At 38.1% G+C, this 25,179-nt stretch overlaps 1 protein-coding gene across 1 annotated transcript; it reads left to right on the forward strand.

The window, feature by feature from the left end:
* The first annotated feature begins 12,725 nt into the window (after nt 1–12,725).
* Nucleotides 12,726–13,673, forward strand: LOC145950380 (uncharacterized). Its single transcript, XM_083061469.1, has one exon. It carries the CDS (start codon nt 12,726–12,728, stop codon nt 13,671–13,673), a length of 948 nt encoding a protein of 315 aa, XP_082917595.1.
* Nucleotides 13,674–25,179: the final 11,506 nt, after the last annotated feature.

The following is a 25,179-nucleotide window of genomic DNA, read 5'->3' on the forward strand; positions in this document are numbered from 1 at the left end:
ATAGGGAGTCTTCCAATAGGGAACCCCACATCCCTCTTCCCCCATTCCATGGCAAAGACAATGTGGAAACTTATTTGGATTGGGAAATGAAAGTAGAACAACTATTTTCTTGCCATGGAGTGAGTGAAGAGAGAAAGGTTTCTTTGGCAACCCTTAGCTTCCAAGGGCATGCCATGTATTGGTGGACCTCCTTAGAAAAAGAGAGAAGAATAAACCATGAGCCTCCAATTCAATATTGGAATGAGCTCCGTAGTGCCTTGAGAAGGAGGCATATTCCTCCATACTATGACCGTGAGCTTATGGATAAGCTACAAAGATTGAAACAAGGGTCATCTAGTGTGGAAGAATATAGGCAATCTATGGAGTTACTCATGATGAAGGCTGGGATAAGGGAAGAAGAGAGGACCACCATCTCAAGATTCCAAAGTGGTCTTAACCTTGAAATAAGGGACAAAGTTGAGCTCTTACCATATAGAGATTTGAATGAGCTTGTTCAACTTTGTTCTAGAGTGGAGCACCAACTTAAAAGAAAAACTTTTAGAAAAGACTCCACTCCATCTTATTCCAAGAGTTTTAAGAAGGAGGGCCCCTCTTCCAATCCTTTTCCTAAAGAAAAAGAAAAAGAAACCTCTCAAAAGGCATCTTCCAAAGACACTAAGACAAGTGACATCAAGTGCTTTAAGTGCCTTGGTCGAGGGCACATTGCCTCTCAATGCCCAACAAAGAAAATCATGATTTTAAAGGGCCAAGACCACTATAGTAGCCTTGATGAAACTTCTTCTTCTTCTTCAAGTGATGAAGAAGAAAACTTAGAGTCCGAGGAAGAAATTTACCCTTGTGAAGGAGACTTGTTAATGGTTAGAAGGCTTCTTGGAAACCAATCTAGTAACCTAGACCAATCCCAAAGAGAGAACTTGTTTCATACAAGGTGCAAAGTTTTAGAAAACACTTGTTCTCTCATTGTGGATAGTGGATCTAGTTGCAATTGTTGTAGCACTAGATTAGTGGATAAGCTAGCCTTGACTACTATACCTCACCCAAAACCTTACAAATTACAATGGATCAATGAAGAGGGAGGTATTGTAGTTAATCAACAAGTAAATATACCTATCTCCATTGGCAAATACCAAGATGAAGTTTTATGTGATATAGTGCCATTGGATGTTAGTCATATTTTACTTGGAAGGCCTTGGCAATTTGACCAAAAAACTATTCATGATGGCCTAACCAACAAAATAAGTTTTCATCACTTAGGTAAAAGGATTGTGTTGTGTCCTCTATCACCCTCCCAAGTGTATGAGGACCAACTCAAAATGAAGGACAAAAGAGAGGGAGAAGAAAAAAAAAGTAGAAAACCAAAGAAAGAAAAAAAAGACCTTTCCCTTAAAAATAAAGAAGGGGAAGAGGAGGTACCAAGTTTAGAGGCAAGTGTCCCCTCTAAAGAAGTTGTTCATAAAAGTGTTTTATCCCTTAAAAATGATATCAAAAACACACTTTTGATTGAACAACCTTTGTACCTTCTCTATTTCAAAGAGACACTTGCTGCCACTAGTCATGAGCTTGAGTCTCTACCTCATGAGGTTCAAAAACTTTTAAAGGAGTTTGATGATCTATTTCCTCAAGAAGTTCCAAGTGGACTTCCACCGTTAAGAGGAATAGAACATCAAATAGACCTCATACCGGGTTCTAGTCTTCCTAATAGGCCCGCCTATAGGACTAACCCACAAGAAACTAAAGAGATAGAAGCTCAAGTTGATGACTTGTTGAAGAAGGGTTGGGTTCAAAAGAGCCTTAGCCCTTGTGCCGTCCCCGTTCTCTTGGTGCCTAAGAAAGATGGCAAATGGAGGATGTGCACTGATTGTAGAGCCATCAATAACATAACAATAAAATATAGGCACCCAATCCCTAGGCTAGATGATATGTTAGATGAATTACATGGGGCCATCATCTTTTCCAAAATTGACCTTAAAAGTGGTTATCACCAAATTCGAATCAAAGAAGGTGATGAATGGAAAACTGCTTTTAAGACCAAGTTTGGTTTATATGAGTGGTTAGTGATGCCTTTTGGTCTCACTAATGCCCCTAGTACTTTCATGCGCCTAATGAATCATATTCTTAGGGATTGCATAGGAAAATTTGTGGTTGTCTATTTTGATGACATCCTTGTGTATAGTAAGACCTTAGATGAACATCTTGGACATCTAAGGCAAGTCCTAATAATTCTTAGAGTCAACCACCTCTATGCCAACCTTGAAAAGTGCACTTTTTGTCAAGAACAAGTTAAATTTTTGGGCTTCATTGTTGGCAAAGAGGGAGTACAAGTTGACTCCGAGAAAATAAAGGCTATCCAAGAATGGCCCACCCCAAAAAGTGTTGGAGAAGTTAGAAGTTTTCATGGCTTAGCTAGCTTCTATAGAAGGTTTGTAAAAGACTTCTCCACACTTGCATCCCCTCTTAACGAGCTTGTTAAGAAGGATGTGCCCTTCCTTTGGGGTGAAGCCCAAGAAAAAACATTTAAAAACCTAAAAGAGAAACTCACCAATGCACCCATTCTAGCTCTACCAAATTTTGATCAAACCTTTGAGCTAGAATGTGATGCATCCGGTTTGGGCATAGGTGTTGTGTTACTTCAAGGAGGTCACCCCATTGCTTACTTTAGTGAAAAACTTCATGGGGCCAACTTGAATTATCCCACCTATGACAAGGAACTCTATGCCCTCCTAAGAGCTCTCCAAGTTTGGGAGCACTACTTGGTGACTAAAGAATTTGTTATTCACACCGACCATGAGTCACTCAAGTATCTTAGAGGGCAAGGGAAGTTGAATAAAAGGCATGCAAAGTGGGTGGAATATCTTGAACAATTCTCCTACATCATCAAATATAAGAAGGGAAAGAGCAATGTGGTAGCCGATGCTCTTTCAAGGAGGCACACCTTGCTCTCCACCTTAGGAACACAAATACTTGGCTTTGATGATGTAAAGGAATTGTATGAGCTTGATTTAGACTTCCAAGCCACTTATGCCAAATGTCTCCAAAAGCCTTTTGATGGATTCTATCTTCTTGAGGGGTATCTTTTTAGAATGGGCAAACTTTGCATACCCCAAGGATCCATTAGAAAACTTTTGGTCAAAGAGAGTCATGAAGGCGGTCTCATGGGCCATTTTGGGGTTGATAAAACCCTAAGTTTCTTGAAAGCTAAATTTTATTGGCCCCACATGAGAATAGATGTCCAAAGGCATTGCTCCAAATGCATTACTTGTTTGAAAGCTAAATCAAGAGTAATGCCTCATGGACTCTATACCCCCCTTCCTATAGCTAGCTCCCCTTGGGTAGATATTAGCATGGACTTTGTGCTTGGGCTTCCAAGGACTCAAAGGGGATTTGACTCCATCTTTGTGGTAGTGGACCGTTTTAGCAAAATGGCTCATTTTATACCATGCCACAAAGTGGATGATGCTAGCTATATAGCTAAACTTTTCTTTAGGGAAGTGGTCCGTTTGCATGGTCTACCCAAAACAATTGTGTCCGATAGGGATGCTAAGTTCCTTAGTCATTTTTGGAAAGTTTTATGGGAAAAACTAGGAACTAAGCTCCTCTATTCTACTACTTGTCATCCTCAAACCGATGGCCAAACCGAAGTAGTAAATAGATCCCTATCCACTTTGTTGAGGGTACTCCTCAAAGGAAATAAGAAAACTTGGGATGATTGTCTCCCCCATTTAGAATTTGCATACAATAGAGTAGTCCATAAGACTACTAATCTTTCCCCCTTTGAAGTTGTCTATGGCTTTAACCCAATCACTCCTCTTGATCTTTTACCCCTCCCTAATACCCCTTCCTTGTTTCACAAAGAAGGAGTATCTAGGGCGGATTTCATCAAAAAATACCATGAAAAGATCAAGAGTCAAATTGAACAACAAACTCAAAAATATGCCAAATACAACAACAAAGGAAGAAAGAAACTTACTTTTGAAGTTGGGGATTGGGTTTGGCTTCATTTGAGGAAGGATAGATTTCCTACTCAAAGGATGTCAAAACTCAACCCTAGGGGAGATGGACCATTTCAAGTCCTTCACAAAATAAACGACAATGCATATAAATTAGACCTTCCTTCTGATTATGGCACTAGCTCATCTTTTAATGTTTGTGATCTCACACCATTTTTAGGAGCTGAGGATTTGGATGAAGAATCTAATCTGAGGACAGATGCTTCTCAAGAAGGAGGGGATGATGGAGGACCATCCTTGAAGACACATGTGGGCCCCATCACTAGGTCCATGGCTAGGAGAGTTGAAGAGGAGGAGGGAGTTCACACACCAAGGGACACTCTCCTCATGATCATAGAGTATTAGTGCTCTCCTAAGCCTCTTTAATTTAGGATTTATTATATTTTCCATTTTTACCCTTGTATTTTGGGGTATTTTAGTCATAGGATTTATTTCTTTGTATTTCCCATTTTACCCTTGTATTATGGGGTGCTTTAGGAGATTAGGTTTCTAATTCGGGCTAGGGTATCACATTAGGAGGTGACGCCTATTTTTGGTGAGTTTTGGATCTATTTTTGGTGATAGAAAGGCTTAGGCCCAAGTGGAGGGTAAAGGTTGCATGATCATATCATGCACCTTGATGTAGCCAATCTAGACCCATAGATTCCAAACTTGGTCACCAAGTAGCATCTAGGGTTCATTTGGCATGTCATTTGGAGTGCATTTGCCTTATGAATTTCGGCCATGCATGTCCCAAATGCAACCCTAGATGCCTCCCCTCCTATAAATACCCAACACCCCACCACTTGTAAATACTTTGGAATATATAGAATTTGAGTGAGCCTTTTGTGCCTCAAATCCTCTCCTTAGTCACTAGGTTAACTTTGGCTAACCTTCTCCTATCTCCACCCTTGGAGAGTGGGAACCCTAGAGTGGCCTCCATTCACTTTTGGAGTGAGCCAACCTTGTGAGCACCAAACACCATCCCATAATCACTTCCGCCACCCTTCTCTCCTTACTCGCCTATCATCCTTTTTCCCATCCTAAGTCACCCTTTGTCTACCTTTGGTGAGCCTAAGATCAAGGGCAAGGTCTTCCCTTTCATACTCTACAACAACCATGGAAGGAGGAAGCCATCAAGTGGTATCAAGAGCCAAGGTTCATCAAGGGTAATATCTTGTCTTTCTTGTCATTTTGGTTGTCTTTTTTCTATTCGGTCATTTTCTCCTCCTTGTTTCTTTTGTGGCCGAATAGTTTTGGGTTCACACTTTGTTCCTTGTGAGCCTTCCTTGCCATTTTAGGTTTCCATTGTTAGGGTTGCCATGCTTTTCTAATTTTTAGGTTGAGTATCATATGAAAATGCCATGAACATGCTTTTTGATTTTTGAATCCACCTAAGTTTTGTCATTCTATGTTTCCTATATTTTTGTCTACATAATTTCCATGTATGTGCCAAACACTTTGCATGAAACACATGAACAAAATACCATGATGCATCATTCTAAGTGGGCGTGACATATAGGAGCTATCTAGGAGTCATTCATGCATGCTATTTAGTTCTAGCATGTTCCTTGAATTTCTTTGAAGTTTCCATGTGTAAAAATGCTTCCTTGCACATGCATGTAAATTGCAGCCCACTTTCCTTGCATTCTCACTTGGTTTAGTCAACATTGTATGCCTAAAGAAACCCTAAAAGAATCTAAGTGGTGTGCTGAAATTTTTGTGCAAAACAACTTGTACTAGATAGTACAAATCATTTTCCACTCAAAGATACCCTAAACACCACTAAAATCACGCCACTTGTCCTCCTATCTCTCTTCTAAAATTTGACCTAATTTTCACCACCCACAAGTGAAAACCTAAGCAACATTGGGCTGAATATTAAAGAAAAGAACTTGGACCCAAGGAACATCAAACAAAAGTGACGTGAAAAATAGAACAAAAACAAAAGTATAAAAAAAAAAATTGGACCAAAAAGGACTTGTTGCTAGACTTGTGGACTTGGACCCATTACCTTTGCTTTTGGAGATGGACTTGTGACACTTTGACCTTATTTTGGGACCTTAATATTGGCTTGACCGAATCTTTAAAAAGACTTAATCAAGTGAGCTAAAACACTAATCCATTCTAGTGCCTTCCTATATCACATAAATATGTTTTAATAATGACCAATTCTTAGCTCCAAATAATAATTATGGAATTTAATCACAAAGGTACTAAGAACTCTGTTTAAGTGTTTTAGATTTATAGTATTAAATAACATAAGTATTTTAGCTCAGAAGAACACTCAGAAGTAAAGACAAGCATCTTTGTAGAATTTATGACCTTGTCAATCATGCTTATTAATGCACAAGATTGATGTATTGAGGAATTTCAAGTTGGACATCTTCTCTCAAGAAGATATCTTTAAGATCATAATCTTTAGTCTCTTTAGAGACTCCAAAGCAACAAGCCTTAGTTCAAACTCAGCTTCTCAAAAGATGTATTGAAAATCTTGTTTAGAAGGATACTTAGAAGCACTCTTAGAATGCTTTAGAAGGAATCTTCAGAAGCAACAAGTCTTAGTTGAAACTGATCTTCTCACAAGACTGGTACTAAAGACCCTGTTTAGAAGGTTACTCAGAAGCACACTCAAAAAGAAGCTTCAAAAGTAGACTGCTTCTGATGGATATCCTAACAATATATACCAAAATAAAAGTATAAAATGATGTCACCACTACTTAAAAGGTTAGTTAACTCCAATGGACCTATTTTCGAGTCTATAAAAGGAAGACCAAGAGAACTATTTGAAGCAAGCAAGATTATTAAAAGCCATCAACATACAATCTATCTTAACTGTTACACTTGCTTCATACTTTATTTTTCAGAGATATCATCTTCTACATTTGTAAACATACTTGTAATAGAAAAAGAAGTGAGAATACTTACTTAATGGAAGCTCCTAATCAAGGAGAGTGTACTAAAATCTTAGTAGTTGCTAGGTTTCAAAACTTGCATATATATTTACCTATCCTACCTAGATTTGGTATTTAGAGGGTTAGAAAGGTGGGAAAAGTTATCAACTAGTTGGCTAAGATTACTCATAGAAGGAGGCTATGAGGGTGAGGTTCTTAATATGTGTTAAAGTAGTTAGATAACAGGGTTCTATACAAATAACAGGTGGCTGGTTTGTGTAAGAAAAATTCAGTAGGTGGCTAGTGTTTGTAATCGGAGCAGTTGCTAATGATCATAGTGGAAATATCTCAGTGTGTGTGAGGACTGAACGTAGTATAAGATTGAGTGAACTAGGATAAATTTCTATTTGCAATCTCTCTTACCCTATCTCCCTTACTTTGAACTATTTATTATTATTTACAATCTTTGTACATATTTATCTATTGTGGATATCATAAGTTGATAGACTTATCAAAGAAAGACTATTTTTGAACATTAGAAGCATAAGCTTCTAGAGTACTGTTTTATAAGAAATCATTCAGAAGTAAAATAAGTCTTTTAGAATGATCGAAAGCACTACCTTCTAATCATCATAATTTAATAGACTTAAATTTTAAGAAATCCATAATTCAACCCTCCTTCTTATTGGCTAAGCTTTACAAGTCCAGTTGATGTTGTGATTAGTCTTATTGAGGATCAAAGTTTTGAGTTCAAGTCTTAGATTTGATAAAATAAATAATTTTTAAAAATTAATTTTAATTATTGTTTAATAATAAAATGATATAATAATCTACCAAACATAGAGATCAAGATATAGTTACTAAAAGATGTATTATTTTTATATATTAGTATAGATTAAAAATAAACCATTAAATTTAAATCCTTTTTCTTTTTTTCTTTTTCAGAAAAATAACTATATATTAAAAAGCAACAATATATATTAAAGATTAAAGAGGTACAAGAATATCATAAATCCATATATAAGAAAGAGTTGTCAAGGTACACAACTGCTAGATAGATATGATTAATTTGTAGTACACCAATGAATTTATAGTAAACCATTTTATGCAATAAAATTTGCCCATGCAAACTAGTGCCACGGAAAAGTGAAAATATTTCTAATGCAAACTAATACCATAGGTATTATAAACAAATTTCAAACTATATTTCAAGAATTTGGTTGTTTGATAACACAACAGTTATCAGAGGATTCTTTTTACCACCTCAGTATATGTTCAAAAACTTATTCACTTGAAATTGATTATTTGAATTGTAAATAATATTTTTGTAACATCCTCATTACACCTAGTTAGGATACTTCTCTGTTGTACTTGTGAAGATACTTCTCTGCTCTCAATTAATGTTTTCACTTCTCTTCACTCTCCAAATTGGTCGTCTATATGCGCTCAGGGGTGGACACCTGTAAAAGACACTTCAATGATTAAGTAAGTTACTCTGAATAATAAATGCGAGTAAGTGAACAATAACTTTACCTCGTGATACAAATTATTTATACTGATGTTAATGAGCCCCCATCTCGATGGCCATAAATTAGGGTTATCAATTAGCTAATATATCAATAATTGATTTCATACTCATGATTAAATCCTAATCATCTTGGTTAATGCAGCTGAGGGTTGAACAATGGAACTGATAAATACTAGTGTTGAACAATTTCTTGTTTTCAATTTTTTACGTGAACTTTGACAATAAATGTTTGCATAAAGATATGGACTTTTAATGAACTAAAAAAAAGGTGGATATTTGATGGATCCCGTCAAAGTATTAATTACTAGCCTACAGAGATTGTGGCCTGGACGAAATTAAATATGGAATAATAATGAGAAAGAAATCAATGTAAATATATTACCGTTTTGCATTTATTCATAGAAATGTTATCATATTTTTTTATATCGTTTTTATGTCAACTAATATAAAAGTAATAATGTAGAACAATATGTTTGTAGTAGTTTAGAGAAAGAAAAGATAAGTTTTACAATCATGGTTCTCTTCTTTTTCTTTTTGAGTCTTAAGGTTTCATTATATAGTATTTTATGAAGATGATTGTTGCACATCCTTGAACATCTTTCATTAGTTTGTTTCAATTATCTTTTTCTTCCTTCCTTGTAGAGAGAAATGCTTGTTGATACATTAATACGAGCATTAAATATATTTCAACAAATAGTCATTTCTTATCTGATTAAGAAAGCTACTTATCATTTTTAAGATATAAAACGTAAGAAATTGTTATGTATATCAGTCAAAAAAGACTTTTTTTAGGCTTTGCATACTTCGAGGGATTTACCTATCCTTTATCTAACGAAAAACATGTCTTTATTGCTTTTTGAGGTGCAAGTACCCAAAAAACTTTTATTATTTTCATTAGGTTAAGGAATATCATAAACAAAAATGATTAGATTATCAAACATAATAAATGATATATATTAAATGCATTCGTCTTATATAAACAAAGTGGTTTGTCTGAAAGACTATACTCCCTCCGTTTTTTTCTCATAGTCGTTTTGTCAGAATTTGTAATTTTTTTTCATTGTCATTTTACTAAAATTAATGACTTATTAATTTTTTTTTCTCATTTTTACCTTTGATAATTAATGTATGTTTACTGAATAATGTGTCTATTTATTTCTAATGTCTACCTATTTTTTCTCCAATCACCTATATGAAGTTAATGTTGCATTTAAAAGGGCAATATGTTTCCAACGAAATACTATAAAAAAAATAGAGGGTAGAATAGGAAAGTAAGTAATAAATATTTTTAAAAACTAAAATATCAATCATTTTCTTAAGTCCCGTGCAAAACCTTAAACAACTATGACTAAAAAATGGAGGGAGTATATCATAATAACTAATCATATATTTAATTCGTCTTTATAGTAGGGATAACAATGAGGTTCTGTGGAGTGGATAGTATGATACATGTACACGTTCTGTCATATGAAAATTTGTCACGTACTCGTCCCATACTCGTGCATGTATCCATTTAGTGGGTACCTGAGAATTTTATAAATATTTACGAGTATCCATGAATATTTGTAAATTATTTTAAAAATTAAAAAATGTACTAACCGTACTTCGCACCCGGGCTCCTAGCCCGGATTAGTGTTGCAAACAAGTAACCCCGGGCACGCGGTGCATGACGTCAGCCCGACATTTGAGCGAATCATACCTGACTCAGAGGATCTCGTCCCAGACCAGATCCGCCCTTCAATTATATCATATCATGATATATCTTATCTCAAGCCCAAAGGCCCAAGACAACCCTAACTCACACAAAGGTATGTGCATTACATATATACGAGACTCATACTCATACAAACCCTAACTTTAGCATCGGAGTCTCTTTTGCAGGTACCTCCCCCATCTCGGAGCACCAATACACCCAGCGAAGGAGGCTCATCAATCTTACCCGGCGGATCAGCTCTACAGCAGATTTCCGGTAAGAACATTTGGCGCCCACCGTGGGGCCGATCAGACCAAGCTCTTATCGGCTACTCGCACGGTCCGTACCAGGAACCGTATCAGACGAGCACCCAAGCAAAATGAGCAACGAACATACAGCTTCAGGAGACTCAACCCGCGTCACCAACCTGACAATCCTAAAGAGCACAACTGTCTGCGTTCAAACCCAATGGTGGTACCCCAATCGTCCCTCCGACTCACCCCTCGGCCCCGGCGAGGCAGTCAGGGACCTGGAAGACCGGGAAGCAGGGCCTAGCCCCCCAAACCAATTAGTAAGCACAATTGCGGGCGGCTTCGCAGGGGGCGGCGCCAGCAGCTCGTCCCGGAAAGAACACCTACGCAAAGTCAACCGCGTACACCCCGCCACGCATACTGTGCGCCGAGACTCGCCCACCATATCTTTCACCAACGACGACTACGTCGGAATCAGTCCAAATCAGGACGACCCCATGGTCGTGACAGTAACTTTAGCCAATTGGGAAGTTCGCAGGACCCTGGTCGACCAGGGAAGCTCGGCCGATGTCCTATACTGGCCAACATTCCTCAGGTTAGACATTCCCCACTCTCTCGTACAACCTCACACCGAACCTTTGGTCGGTTTTGCAGGAGCAACCATCCACCCCAGAGGACGAGTGGACCTATTGACGACCTTCGGAACACCGCCGGCCTCCCGGCAAATCCTGGTTCGGTACCTACTGGTGGAGGCCGACTCCACCTATAACACCATCATCGGCAGGTCAACCTTAAACCAACTCGGGGCGGTAGTGTCCACCCCGCATCTTACCATGAAATTCCCGGGGCACGACGGAAAAATCATCTCCATCAGAGCAAACCAGCAGGAAGCGCGACAATGCTACGTAGACAGCCAAGAAGATGCCCTCCCAATCAGACAACACAAAAGCGACTTCACTGTTCTAACCCGTGCTGATCACGAGGGAACCACCGACCTCGATCCGAGATCCGACGCTCACGATGAGCGGCCCAGTCCCGTCGATGAGCTCGACGATCTCCAAATTGGAAAGCTCCCCAGCCAAACAACAAAGATCAGCAAACAATTAGACCCCAAACTACGACAACAACTCCAGGAAGAAATCCTCAGGAATGCCGATCTCTTCGCTTGGTCCAGCGTTGACATGCCCGGCATAGACGCCAACTTCATCTGTCACAGGTTAGCGATACACAAAGAGGCCAAGCCGGTCGCCCAAAGAAAGAGGAAGGTCGGAGGCGAAAGGCGGGATGCCGTCATCATTGAAACGCAGAAACTGCTCAACGTCGGTTTCATCCGGGAAGTCAGGTACACTACCTGGCTGGCGAACGTAGTCCTAGTAAAGAAGAACTCGGGAAAGTGGCGTATGTGCGTCGATTACACCGACCTCAACAGAGCATGCCCCAAGGACTCGTACCCCTTGCCGAGCATCGATAGGTTAGTCGACGGAGCATCCGGGCATGCCCTCCTCAGCTTCCTCGACGCCTATTCCGGGTACAACCAGATAATGATGTATCCACCGGATGAAGTACACACGTCTTTCATCACTGATCGTGCCAACTACTGTTACCGGGTGATGCCCTTCGGCCTCAAAAACGCAGGGGCAACCTACCAGCGACTGATGGACAAAGTCTTCCACCACCAAATCGGGCGAAACATGGAGGTCTACGTGGACGACATGGTGGTAAAAACCATCTCGGCAACGGACCATACCTCCGACCTTGCCGAGGTGTTCGCCCAGATCAGAAAACACAACATGCGTCTCAACCCGGAGAAATGCGTCTTCAGTTTCCGGGGAGGAAGATTTCTTGGCTTCATGATCACCAGTAGAGGAATCGAAGCCAACCCCGAGAAGTGTGAGGCCATCATACACATGCAAAGCCCACAATCGGTAAAAGAGGTGCAACGCCTGGCCGGACGGCTGGTCTCACTGTCCCGGTTTATCCCTAAACTCGCGGAGAAGGCGGGACCAATTTTCACCCTATTAAAGAAACCAAAAGGCTTCTCATGGACCGACCAGTGTGAAGCAGCGTTCCAAAGCTTCAAAAATTTCCTCACAACCCCGCCAATCTTGCAAAGGCCGGATCACAACACCGACCTCCTTCTTTACCTAGCAGTGGCAGAAGGCGCCATCAGCGCCGTAGGCTCAAACCCCAATCTACTTCATCAGTCGGGTCCTCCAAGATGCCGAAAGAAGGTACCAAATGGTCGAAAAGCTGGCGTTGGCACTAGTCACCACAGCCCGGCGACTCCGAACCTACTTCCAAAGCCACCAGGTGGTAGTCAAAACCGACTACCCCATCAAACAAATCCTGCGGAAGCCTGAGCTTGCCGGGCGCATGATTGCCTGGTCAATAGAACTGTCAGAGTTCGGAATCCGGTACGAAAGCCACGGACCTCTAAAAGCCCAATGTTTGGCCGACTTCGTAGCCGAGCTCACGCCGGCCACCACAGAAGAACCCCAAGCATGGACCCTCCATGTAGACGGATCCTCCAACTCCAAAGGAGGAGGTGCAGGCATCATCCTGGAAGGACCAAACCGAATCACCGTGGAACAATCCCTTAAGTTCGGATTTAAAGCAACTAATAACCAGGCGGAGTACGAAGCTCTCCTCGCCGGACTAAGATTAGCCCGGGACCTCGGAGCTCGAAGAGTAAGCTGCAACAGCGATTCCAAACTCATGGTAGAACAACTTGGTGGAACGTACCAAGCAAAGGACGCCCTCCTACAGAGATACTTTCATACCGCAACCCAACAGATCTCGTCTTTCGATGAGTTCTCCATAAAACACGTACCGCGAGAGCAGAACACCAGAGCAGACCTACTGTCAAAACTCGCCAGTACCAAAAAGCCCGGGCAACACCGAACCATTATCCAGGAAACCTTGCACTCACCCAGCCTGGATGATAAAACCGTCAATGTCAACGACAACGAAGAGCTAGGATGGATGACAGACATATGGAACTACCTAAAAGATGGAGCCCTGCCTACAGATAAGGATGAGGCAAGGAAGGTGAGAATGCGATCAGCAAAATTCACCATCATCGACGATGAATTATTCAAACGCGGAATTTCCATCCCACTGCTCAAATGTTTGACCATATCTCAAGCAGACTATGTTGTCAAGGAAATTCATCACGGAGTATGCGGAATGCACTCTGGAGCTCGCTCGATGGCAGCCAGGGTACTCCGGGCTGGGTACTACTGGCCCACCTTGAAGTCAGATTGCCAAAACTACATCCAGAAATGCAAAGAGTGCCAGCAGTTTGGCAACGCGCATCGATAGCCCCCCGAGGCTCTTCACCACATGATGGCAGCATGGCCTTTCTCCCAGTGGGGAATGGACATCCTTGGGCCTTTCCCCCCCGCGAAGGGTCAGTTAAAGTTCCTCCTGGTGGCAATCGACTACTTCACCAAGTGGATCAAGGCGCGCCCACTTGCCAAGATCACCACGGAAAACGTGCAAAAATTCACATGGAAAAACATCGTTTGCAGATTCGGAATTCCCCACACTATTGTCACTGACAACGGGCGGCAGTTCATCGCAGAAGAATTCGAAGTCTTCCTCCAAGAACTCGGAATTAAGCACTTGCCAACCTCGGTGGAGCACCCCTAAACCAACGGCCAGGCCGAAGCAGCCAATAAGGTCATCCTCCGGGAACTCAAGAAACGGCTAGGGAATGCAAAAGGGGAGTGGCCCGACATGCTTCCCGGCATCCTCTGGGCATACCACTGCACCCCACAGTCAACCACGCAAGAAACACCTTACCGACTAACTTATGGAGCCGACGCAATGATCCCGGTAGAGGTCGGACAAACATCCCACCGACGCTAAGTCTTCAACAATGAACAAAATAACCACGAGCTAGCAACAGACCTCGACCTGCTAGACGAGCTCCGAGACGAAGCCCAAATCCACGCAGAAGCTTGCAAACTCCGGGCCGCCCAGAGATATAACTCACGGGTGAAACCCCGGTCTTTCCGGGAAGGCGACCTGGTATGGCGGCTACTCGGAGAAGCACGAAAGGACACGTCGGACGGGAAGCTCGCACCCACTTGGGGCGGCCCATTCCGAGTCGCAGAAAACCTGGAAAACGGAGCCTACCGGCTAGAGGAGCTCAGCGGGAAGCCCGTTCCACGAACTTGGAACGCTACCCACCTCAAATTTTACTTCAGTTAAACTTTGTACAAATACACGGTGCACTCTTTTTAACGAGGCACACGGCTTTCGTCAATAAAATGACTCGTTTCTTTTATATATTCAAAATCCCTTACGGTGCCGTTACCCGGTCATTCAAACAGAGGTCGAGAACGAACCTCACTTCATTCGAATAGAGGTCGAGAACGAACCTCACTTCATCCAAATAGAGGTCGAGAACGAACCTCATTTCATTCAAATCAAGGTCGAGAACGAACCTCATCTCATTCAAATAGAGGTCGAAAACGAACCTCATCTCATTCAAATAGAGGTCGAGAACGAACCTCATTTCATTCAAATAGAGGTCGAGAATGAACCTCATTTCATTCAAATAGAGGTCGAGAACGAACCTCATTTCATTCAAATAGAGGTCGAGAACGAACCTCATTTCATTCAAATAGAGGTCGAGAACGAACCTCACGGAGGTCGAACACGAACCTCACCTCACTCAAATAGAGGTCGCAAACGAACCCCATCTTACCCCGTCACAAGACAAAAAGAAACCTCATTATTAACGGTTGCAAATAAACCTCACCACCAAAAACACAGGGCAAAAAGCCAGTCTGAACTTCGTCATAACAAAAATCAGGGTGGAAATAGCAACACCTAAACAAAACTTGCACAACTGAGAAGTATAATCCATAATCCATAAAGACAGGCAGAAACAGGAAATACAAAAATTATCCTATACAGAAGCATTGTCACTAGAAATCTCCTCGACGTCGTCCTCTCGGACTAACCGCCCGAAGCGGACAACCTTCTCTAAGTGCATCCCGGAAAGGTCGAACCCCGGCGCAAGGAGCCTAGCCTGCCGGGCCGCCTTAAGAAAGCCTCTCTTATGTTCCACCACGATTGAGCGCTCGACTTCCTCGAGTCTCTTCCTCAAAGCGGCATTCTCGGCCTCTAGAGCCGAAAGACTCTCCCTCTGATGGACCACCTCCGCCTCCTTAGTACTGAGGACCACCTCGTCGCAAAGACGTTCCTCAGATACAGACGCCATTTCACCCTTCCAAAAGGATATCTCCTCCTCTAGAGAGCGAACCTGGCTAGCATAAGCCTCGTTAGAACGGAGGGCCGCCTCTAACGATCCTCGGGCCTCGGCAAGATCCCTCTGCGCCGCCTGAAGCTCGACCCCCTGCAGCTTCGCCTCGAGCAGAGTGGCGGCTAGAACTTTATTCTCCTCCATCAAGGGCTGCACCTGGCCCTTCAACCTTGATAACTCCTCCTGCTGCCGGGACCATTTGCGCTTCCAATAATCCACGATGGTCGTGCCCCTCTGCAAAAAGATCTGGGCAGCGTCAAAACTTGCCACGGGCCCGGCGGATTCAAACATTGCCTGATCGGCCGCACTCAAGGAGCCCTGCGGAAAAAACTTCTCAGGCGTCAGCGAGGCGCTCCACCAAGAGTTGATCCCCTCCGACGCACTCAGGTGCTCCAACCGTGTTGGCGCACCCTCCTGCGCATAACGATACGCAAGGTAGGGACGCTTGGGCGGCCCCCTCGTCGCAGGCGTAGGAGCCGGAGCCCCAGAACCAGAGCCCTCACCACGACGATCGGTTGAGGAGGAGGAGGCCACCGGCCCAACCGCTGGTCCAGTCGCCGGGATGTTACCCCCCACCACCGGTGACCTTCGACCATCAAAAACCCCTGCGGTGCTCCCTGCCTACAAAAAATATAGATAAAAAATATATATAAAAATTTCACCAACTAAACAAGAGACGCAACAATGTAGCAGATCACAGCCACACGCTGCCCACCTCAACAATAGGTGCGAGCCGCCCAACGGTCGGAATCTCTGCTTCAGAAGGCACACCAGCCTGGCTAACGGCCCGGGAAGTCGACCCAACGACAGCCTCCACCTACGAGGAACGATCCCAACTCAGAAACACTAGGCAAAAGAATGCAAAGGAAAAACTAACAAGGTGACAAATAGTCCCTACCCCTCGACCAGCAACCTGCACAGGCACTCCAGCAGAAGGGCAGAGGGGCTCGATATCCGGCTCCGCCACCCGAGCCCCCCCCTCCAATAGAGAGGTCCCAGTTGAGCCCGCCGCCTCGACAATGAAGGCCCCTGGAACGACCCCCTCCGCCTCGCGAGGGGCAGCGACTCCCCCGGTCTCCGCCGGGACCCTCTTCCTCTTCCGGTTTATCTTCAGGGGGGAGACCTCCTCCTCCCCCTGGCCCTCAGGACCCTCAAGCTCTGCCACATTGTAGCCATAGCGCTGCTTCCAGCCACACCACAGGTCCCTTCCCACAATACCTAAGTACAGAAATCAGAGCACATCAGCAGGCATTAAGCCCCAACAGCTAAACGAAAACAACAAGATACCCACCCTCCAAGTCTCTCTCCCTGTGCGCCGAACGCTCGAGCGACAGGATGAGCTTGCAGTCCAGCGGACGAGGAAGTGCCTTCAAAGCTTCAACAGCAGCCGTCTCCGACAGCGTTAACTTCGACGGTTCCACCCCATGAAACCCAACAGGGTCGTGGCACCAATAGAAAGGAAACCTTGGCAGCCCACCAAAGTAGAATCCCCCGTCCTCCAAAGGGTTGACACTAGCAAGAGTAACCCGAAAAAACTCCTGCCTGTAATTTTTATATGAAGGGGAATAGGGGGTAAACAGACCCCCCTCCTTACCTCCATTTAACGACAAGGTCCCGTATGTCGGACCACCCGCCTTCAACTGGTAAAAAGAAAGGAAGACCGGCAGGGATACCTCCATCCCTAGAACTCCACTCAAGATCTCGAACGCCCTCAAAAAGCCCCAGCTGTTGGGATGCAACTGACTGGGGGCCGCATTAATATAGTTCAAAAAATCACTTTCGAACTGCGTAAAGGGAAGGCAAACACCCAAATCTCTGAAAAAGCTCTCATATACATAAAATGAGGGGGGATCAGCAGACCTTTTCATGTGCACACCCTCGCCAGCCAAACAAGGCTCCAGTCGGACCATCCGAGAGACGGAGGGGTCACAAATCCTGTGCGTCTCCCACAGCGCATCGACCTCCGGTTGCGAATCAAAGATACTCGCAAACCTGGTCATTTCGTGTTCGACCCACTCATAACCAGGAATGCCCAGCTCTGAGTCTCCGGGCGGAGGCGCCCCTTTTGCCTCGGCGGCGACCACCGCCTTGCCACGTACCCTACCCCTAGTGGAGGCAGAGGACTTGCCGCCATAACCGCCAGCCATCAAGAAAACACAAAGAAAACGGAAACGAGGAGCAACGCAAAGACGAGACGTGCGCAAGAAACCGATAGACAGAGAAAGAGTAAAGCGAAAAGGGCAAAGGCGCGAGAAAGGGAAAAGCCTCTCCCCGAAATTCAAAACCGCCAGGCTACGTGTCGACCAAGGGGCACGCCTGACAAAACATTAAATGCAAGCCATCATCGCTTAACCGCCATTTCCTTTAGTGTGCCGACCGCACGTTCCAGAAATGAACAGCTGCGCCACGTGGCGAAGCTCCAGATAGCGTACGCACCAAGTCGCTCCCCCTCCAGCAAGCCCGGTCTTAACTCCTCAACCTACGGCTTTCGGAGCTCGGGGGGCTAGTGTACTAACTGTACTTCGCACCCGGGCTCCTAGCCCGGATTAGTGTTGCAAACAAGTAACCCCGGGCACGCGGTGCATGACGTCAGCCCGACATTTGAGCGAATCATACCTGACTCAGAGGATCTCGTCCCAGACCAGATCCGCCCTTCAATTATATCATATCATGATATATCTTATCTCAAGCCCAAAGGCCCAAGACAACCCTAACTCACACAAAGGTATGTGCATTACATATATACGAGACTCATACTCATACAAACCCTAACTTTAGCATCGGAGTCTCTTTTGCAGGTACCTCCCCCATCTCGGAGCACCAATACACCCAGCGAAGGAGGCTCATCAATCTTACCCGGCGGATCAGCTCTACAGCAGATTTCCGGTAAGAACAAAAAATATTATAAATAAATTTAAGCTTGTATTTGATGTTAAGCACATTGAAGTATTAACGATAAACAATTGATATTAATTTTTAAACTTGTAATTAATAATAATTTTTTTAAAATATTAAAAATAATATAAAAAATGTAAGATAAAAATACTAATATTTAAGTAATTTATTTAGTAGGTACCCATACTACCATACCCGCCTCCACCTTATTTATAAACGGATAAGAAATATTTGTACATGTTATTTATAGATATTTATTTAGACTATCCATTTATTATCTGTGATGAATTTTATTCACAAATATAAATATTTTTTCATCCCTATTTTATAGTGTGATTTAAAAAATATTTATTTGATAAAAAAAGAATGAATTTATTAACGTTAAATCTAACACCTTGAAGGATATGGTTTGATTTGATCTAACATAAAAAGAACTATCTAGGATAGTGAAACAATACTCTCTATTTTCCATATTTATATATTTATTACCGGTCACTTTCAATATTATGTGATTTACATCCGCCGTAAAATCTCCTTTTATGAAAAACTTTTTTCGCACAAGGAATAGTACAAATTCTAGATTATAAAACGTTTAAAATATAATTTGCGTGCAAATGTTTTCGGCTTCAAAATAATTATTAATTTCATACTAATAGGTGTCTTTCTAAAGTTTTTCTATCCATCTCTATAATTATCGCTTTTAGAAAACTTTTTTCATTTATGGTCATAGCCTTGTCATTTCCCTATTCCATTCCCACTCTACTAAATACACACAAAATTTATTTTTATGTATGTAACTAAGTTCGCATTAATTAGATAAATAACGAGAAGACTATAAATTAAAAAAAATATAAATTTAAATTATAAATATTAGTAAGATCCGGATATTTCATACCTAAATTAATAACAAAATAAACATTAAGATTAAATAATAAAAATATGTTGGTTCAACTTAATATTATAATTAGTCTTTCAACTTTAAGATCATCAATTTAATTTTAGATTTAATAAAAATATTAATTTTAATTTTTGAATAATTAAAAGATATAATAATTTATTAAATATAAAGATTAAAGTAATTATTAAAAAGATATCCCGTTTATAAAATATATATTAGTACAGAAGAGAATAAAAATAAAAGTATAAATTCATGGTTTCGAATAGTTTTTTTATTCAATTTCACATGATATTGATGACAAACCTTGACCTGTGTCTCGATCCTCGTTCGATATCTCTTATAGATAAAGACAGTACATGCACATAGATAATTTATAAATGAGTTTAGCCCGCCCTTGGAACAATGCTAACATGAGATCACTACCATATAAATTCAGTTACAACAGAGAGTGAAAATAATTTTATATCAATATTCCAAGTTTATTTTCTAGGAGTGTAAGCAGGTACGTGTAACTCGCGAATTTGAACTAATCCAAACCAACGAATGAGTTTGGATATGATTTTTTTAGTATTTGGTTAAACTCAACCCAATTCAATCAAAATTTGGTGGGTCGGATAATGGTTTTTATGTTTCCAATTCGTTACCAACTCGATCCAACCCGAACATATATAATAATAATAATAATAATAATAATAATAATAATAATAATAATAATAATAATAATAATAATAATAATTAAATGATCATTTGTTCAGGACAATACTTACTGTCATTTTTATTTAGTAACAAATTTTGTGTTTTAGGTTAATAGTATTGTAACAATATAATATATTTATTTTTAATTTTTTTATATTAACTAATGTTAATTTTTTGAATTAATAATAATGTAACAAATTAATAAACTTATTTTAGAATTTAATTTGTATCATTGTTTACTTTATAAGTTGATAATATTAAATTTGCAACAATATATCAAATAATTTACATATATTTTAAAATATTTAAATTTTTATAAAAATAAGTAAATATAATTATATTAACCTGATTAATCCAATCCAACCTAACCCATTTATTTTCACTCTGGTCACCTCTGTAGACATTTTTTCATTTTCATATATACGATAGTATCTACTAAATAGTTTTTTTTTGTGTGTAAAATGAATTTGGTACACAGTATCTATTAATGCAGTGAATTCAAATACAGTAAAAATTTAAAAATTGATAAAGGTAAGTGAAAAATTTTATTTTATTTTTATAATACATGGATACTAAAAAAATGATGATAGGTGTCATAGCAGGGTCGACGTATCTATGTTTAGACAAGTGGGGGCAACTAAAATCCTACCATTTCTCTTTTTTATATAAAAAATATTAATTTTTTAAAAAATATATATTTTTAATTATATTTTAATTATTTTATTATATTTAATATAATAAAATATATTAATATTTTATTTTATTGTTTAATTATTTTCACTTTGTAACAAAATTATATTAATTTTTTATAAAAATGATTTACTTATTCTATTAGTAAGTTTTGATAAACTTACTTTTTTTCATAACTAATATTCTGAATCATTTTTTTTAAATTTAATTTCTAAATTAAACGCTCTTAATATATATATCAAGTTTATAATTTTTTAAAAAAATTAAAAATTATATAATATTTCGTTAGATAAATTCAAATTAACATATAAAATATTTTTTATGATTATCCGTCAATTTAAATTAATAAAATAAAATATCAAATAATTTTAATTTTTTTAAAAATTTTGATCTATACATTAAGGATGTTTAGTTAAATGATTAGATCATTGAAACTTGATGTAAAACATGAGTGATTAAGTGGAGTAGATCTATCAAAACTTACTCTCGGAATAAATGTATTCCTCCTCATTTTTTTATTATTATAATATATTATATTTTTTACTAAAAGATTTATTACTTCTTTACTCATTAAAGATGTCATAATTTAGTTTACTAATGTAGGTTATTTTCCAATTTTTTATTTTAGTTTTTAACCCTTTGATCTTATCTATGTATAATGTGTATTGGTAGAAGAGGATTCACATTAAGAGGAATGAAAGTAATTATCACACAATTTTATTTTTTAACTTAAACATATTTAATAAAAAGAAATCTACTCTTATAAAAAAAATAGACATTGTACTCATAAAATATTTTTATTTTAAATGAGTGTAGAAATTTAGAAGACACTAAAAGAAAACAAATTAGTAATTTTATTATTTTTATGAGAATAATTTTTTACCATTTTATTCCTCTAATATTAAATAAATCACAAAAATTAAAAAAATGATACTTAAATATAATATCAAACAAAAAGAGAAAAAAAAAATTATCACTTTATTCATAAAGATAATTATAATTTATAAAAAAAATTATTTTAAATTTTTTACCATAAAAATATATTTTCCAAAAAATTATTAAATTTTTTTAATAAAAATGATATAGAATATTTTATTACCCCTATTTAATAAATTTTCTGGATCCGTCTATGTGTGATAGTCATAATATAGTTAAAGTGTTAAGAGAGATTAATTTATGATTAAGTCAGTAAATATTTGTATCAATATTATGGTATAAATATTATAAAAAAAATTGAAAAAGAAACCTTTTAAATTGATTTCTAAAATATATATATATATATATATATATATATATATATATATATATATATATATATGGGGAATGCTAATGTACTCCCACCTATTTTTTAGTGGGAGTATGTTAACAACCTACACCAATTTTTTAGAATAAAAAAATCACTCATTTATTTTGATTTGGTTCATTCGTACAAAGGATATTATAGTAATTTAATTTAATTTTAAATGAAAATAAAATATTTTTTCTCTCTTATTAATTTCATTCTCTAAATCATTTCTCTCTCTTATTAAATTTCTTCTCCAACTCATTTCTCTTTCTTATTAAATTCTTTCTCTAACTTATTTATCTCTCTCCTATTAAATTCTTTCTTTAACTCATTTCTCTCTCATATTTCATGATGTCTCCCTTCTCTCTCTCTCTAAATAAATAAAAATTAATTAATAGAAAAAATAAATGAATAGAAAATGAAATTAATAAGAGAGAAAATATTTTATTTTCATTTAAAATTAAATTAAATTACTATAATATCCTTTGCACGAATTAACCAAATCAAAATAAATGAGTGGTTTTTTTGTCCTAAAAAATTGGTATAGGTTGCTAACATACTCCCACTAAAAAATAGGTGGGAGTACATTAGCATTCCCCTATATATATATATATATATATATATATATATATATATATATATATATATATATATATATATATATATATATATATATATATATATATATATATATATATATATATATATATATATATATATATATATATATAAACGTTTCTATATATATTTGATTTTGGCCTGTGTATTTTGTGTTAACACACAGACACGGAGCTATGTTATACGTATATACCGAACACCATATTTAATGAAACGTGATTTTATAAGTCTACAGAGTTTTGATGAAGATAAAAGAAATTTTAAATTTTCAAGAAGACTTCACAATTGTAATTTTGTTTTTTGTAATTACTATTTTTTGCAAAGACTATACTTCTATTTGTGGGTGGTTAATTCACTACAAGAAAGAAGCGTTCAACAGCAAAAACTACCATCAGTCCATACCAACAAATTTTTTCTTTCATATGCTTAATATATTTATATAAAATATTTTTGATAATTTTTGTTGGCTAAACCTTATAATATAATTTATAATGTATTTGTAATGTATTTTTTATAATGTATTTGTAAAATTAATAATAATAAATATAATTTTTTTAGTATTGTGTGAGCTTAGTCAATATATTAAGTTTATTAAAAAATAATTTCAATACATGCTTTACTTGGGTTCAATCACACCTTCACACTCCATTTCTTCTTATCTATCTCTAAGCTCATTTTCTCCCTTACTCTCACTCTCACCCTTTCTAAATGGATTTTGGCATTTAAGAAAACTATTTTATGATCCCTTCATTAACCGTGTCTTGCCTTAAATGGGATTATTATTTGAAATTTGAAAGTCCCAATAGTCTCAATAATGATGGTAGTATGTTATGCCAAGGTACTTATTCTTTGCATTTTTTTGGTGCTCTAAAATGTCTTTTGTAGTTTCTATATTAGTAATTGTTTTAGATGGCTAATTATGGTTCCATTTCCAACTATTTGATGGCTTTGCACTACATGGGATTTTTTGGTGTTAACATTAGTTCAATGGTCAACTAAATGAAATAATTATGATTTCCTTAAGGAGGTTTGAGAAGCATTCTTATTTTTGACTATTTGTTTATCAAGTACACCTTTTATGGATTAGCTACAATGATTCTGATTGGCGAGGTTAATCACTTGGATCTGCCTCAATTAGTTGTAAGAAAATTGTTTTTTTCTCATTGGCTTCAAATTATTCATACGAACTTTTGTTAACAGTTTAGTTATATGTCATTTTTTTAGATTCTTTTTATTAATTGTGATTTTGAAGATTGTATCATACAAATTACTTTTATTATGATATTAGTATATATGCATTATCAATTTTAGTGTTATTGTTTATGACTATTAAATAGGTTCAAAATGGGAATTAAAATAAAACTAAATAAATAATGTTTCAGGTATAAATTTAGCGATTGATTTTCTGTCTCTAAAAAATAAAATAAACTTAGTGCCGAATTTAGGATGGAATAAAAATTATAGAGATCAAATTTGCGACAGAATATAACTCGAAAAATGGGTCACTAATAATTTAGTTACACGAATAGCGACATCTATAAAATTTAATAAAAAAAATTGATTTAGAGACAAAATTGAAAATCATTTTTATTTTATTTAAAAAATAAAAACATACTTAGCGACCGATTTAACGATATCTCATTCAGTCACCAATTTGGTTCTGAAATTTTCGGTGGCTAAACTGTTACCTGTGATATATCCATCGCTATATAACTTTGCGACCACAGTTTTTACAATTACTTAAATTTGGTCGCTAATTTGGTCACTAATGTAAATAGCGACTGATTTGTATAAATTGGGTGGTCGCTAAATGCCTTTTTTTTGTAGTGCTTGTTCAATTTTCATCTTCCTTAATTATCTAGATCAAGTTCACTCCAGATATCAACTTTATAATAGACTATGAAACATTTAAGGTGAGATAACTCTCATTTTAAAAATCAAAATACTTAAAGGTTTAGAAGTATATTAAAAAAACAAATTGGTCTTCCTATCTTCTACTAGGTTTTTTCTAATGTCAAGGTTAAAAATTTGATATTTCCTATTTATTGTCAATTTGTTTCTAAAGCCAATTTGTTTCTAACATCACAATTTTAATGTTTTCTATTTTGCAACCTTGTGGAATGAAGGAGAAACACTTGATGATGTTGATTTATTTTATTACATAATATATAACAAAATTAATACACTCATGAAAAAAAAAAAACTGAACAAATGAGTAGAAGCTTGAAAAAAAATTCCAATCCGCATAACCCGATTGAAACTAGCTGAGAAACCTAAAAATTGATTAACCCGAGTCCAACAAACATGACAGCTAAAATCAGTCGAGAATGGACCTTAATTTATTCTTGTCAGTTTGGGTCGAATTGACTAATTTGCACCTAAATCCATCCAAACCCGACTAATGATCAGTCCTGCTTATCGCTTTAATTACCCATCATTACCACAAGAAAGTTCTTGTCATAAACCTAAG

Source organism: Cajanus cajan, chromosome 8 (assembly GCF_000230855.2).
Source record: "Cajanus cajan strain Asha chromosome 8, NIPB_CcT2T_4, whole genome shotgun sequence".
Lineage (NCBI taxonomy): Eukaryota > Viridiplantae > Streptophyta > Magnoliopsida > Fabales > Fabaceae > Cajanus > Cajanus cajan.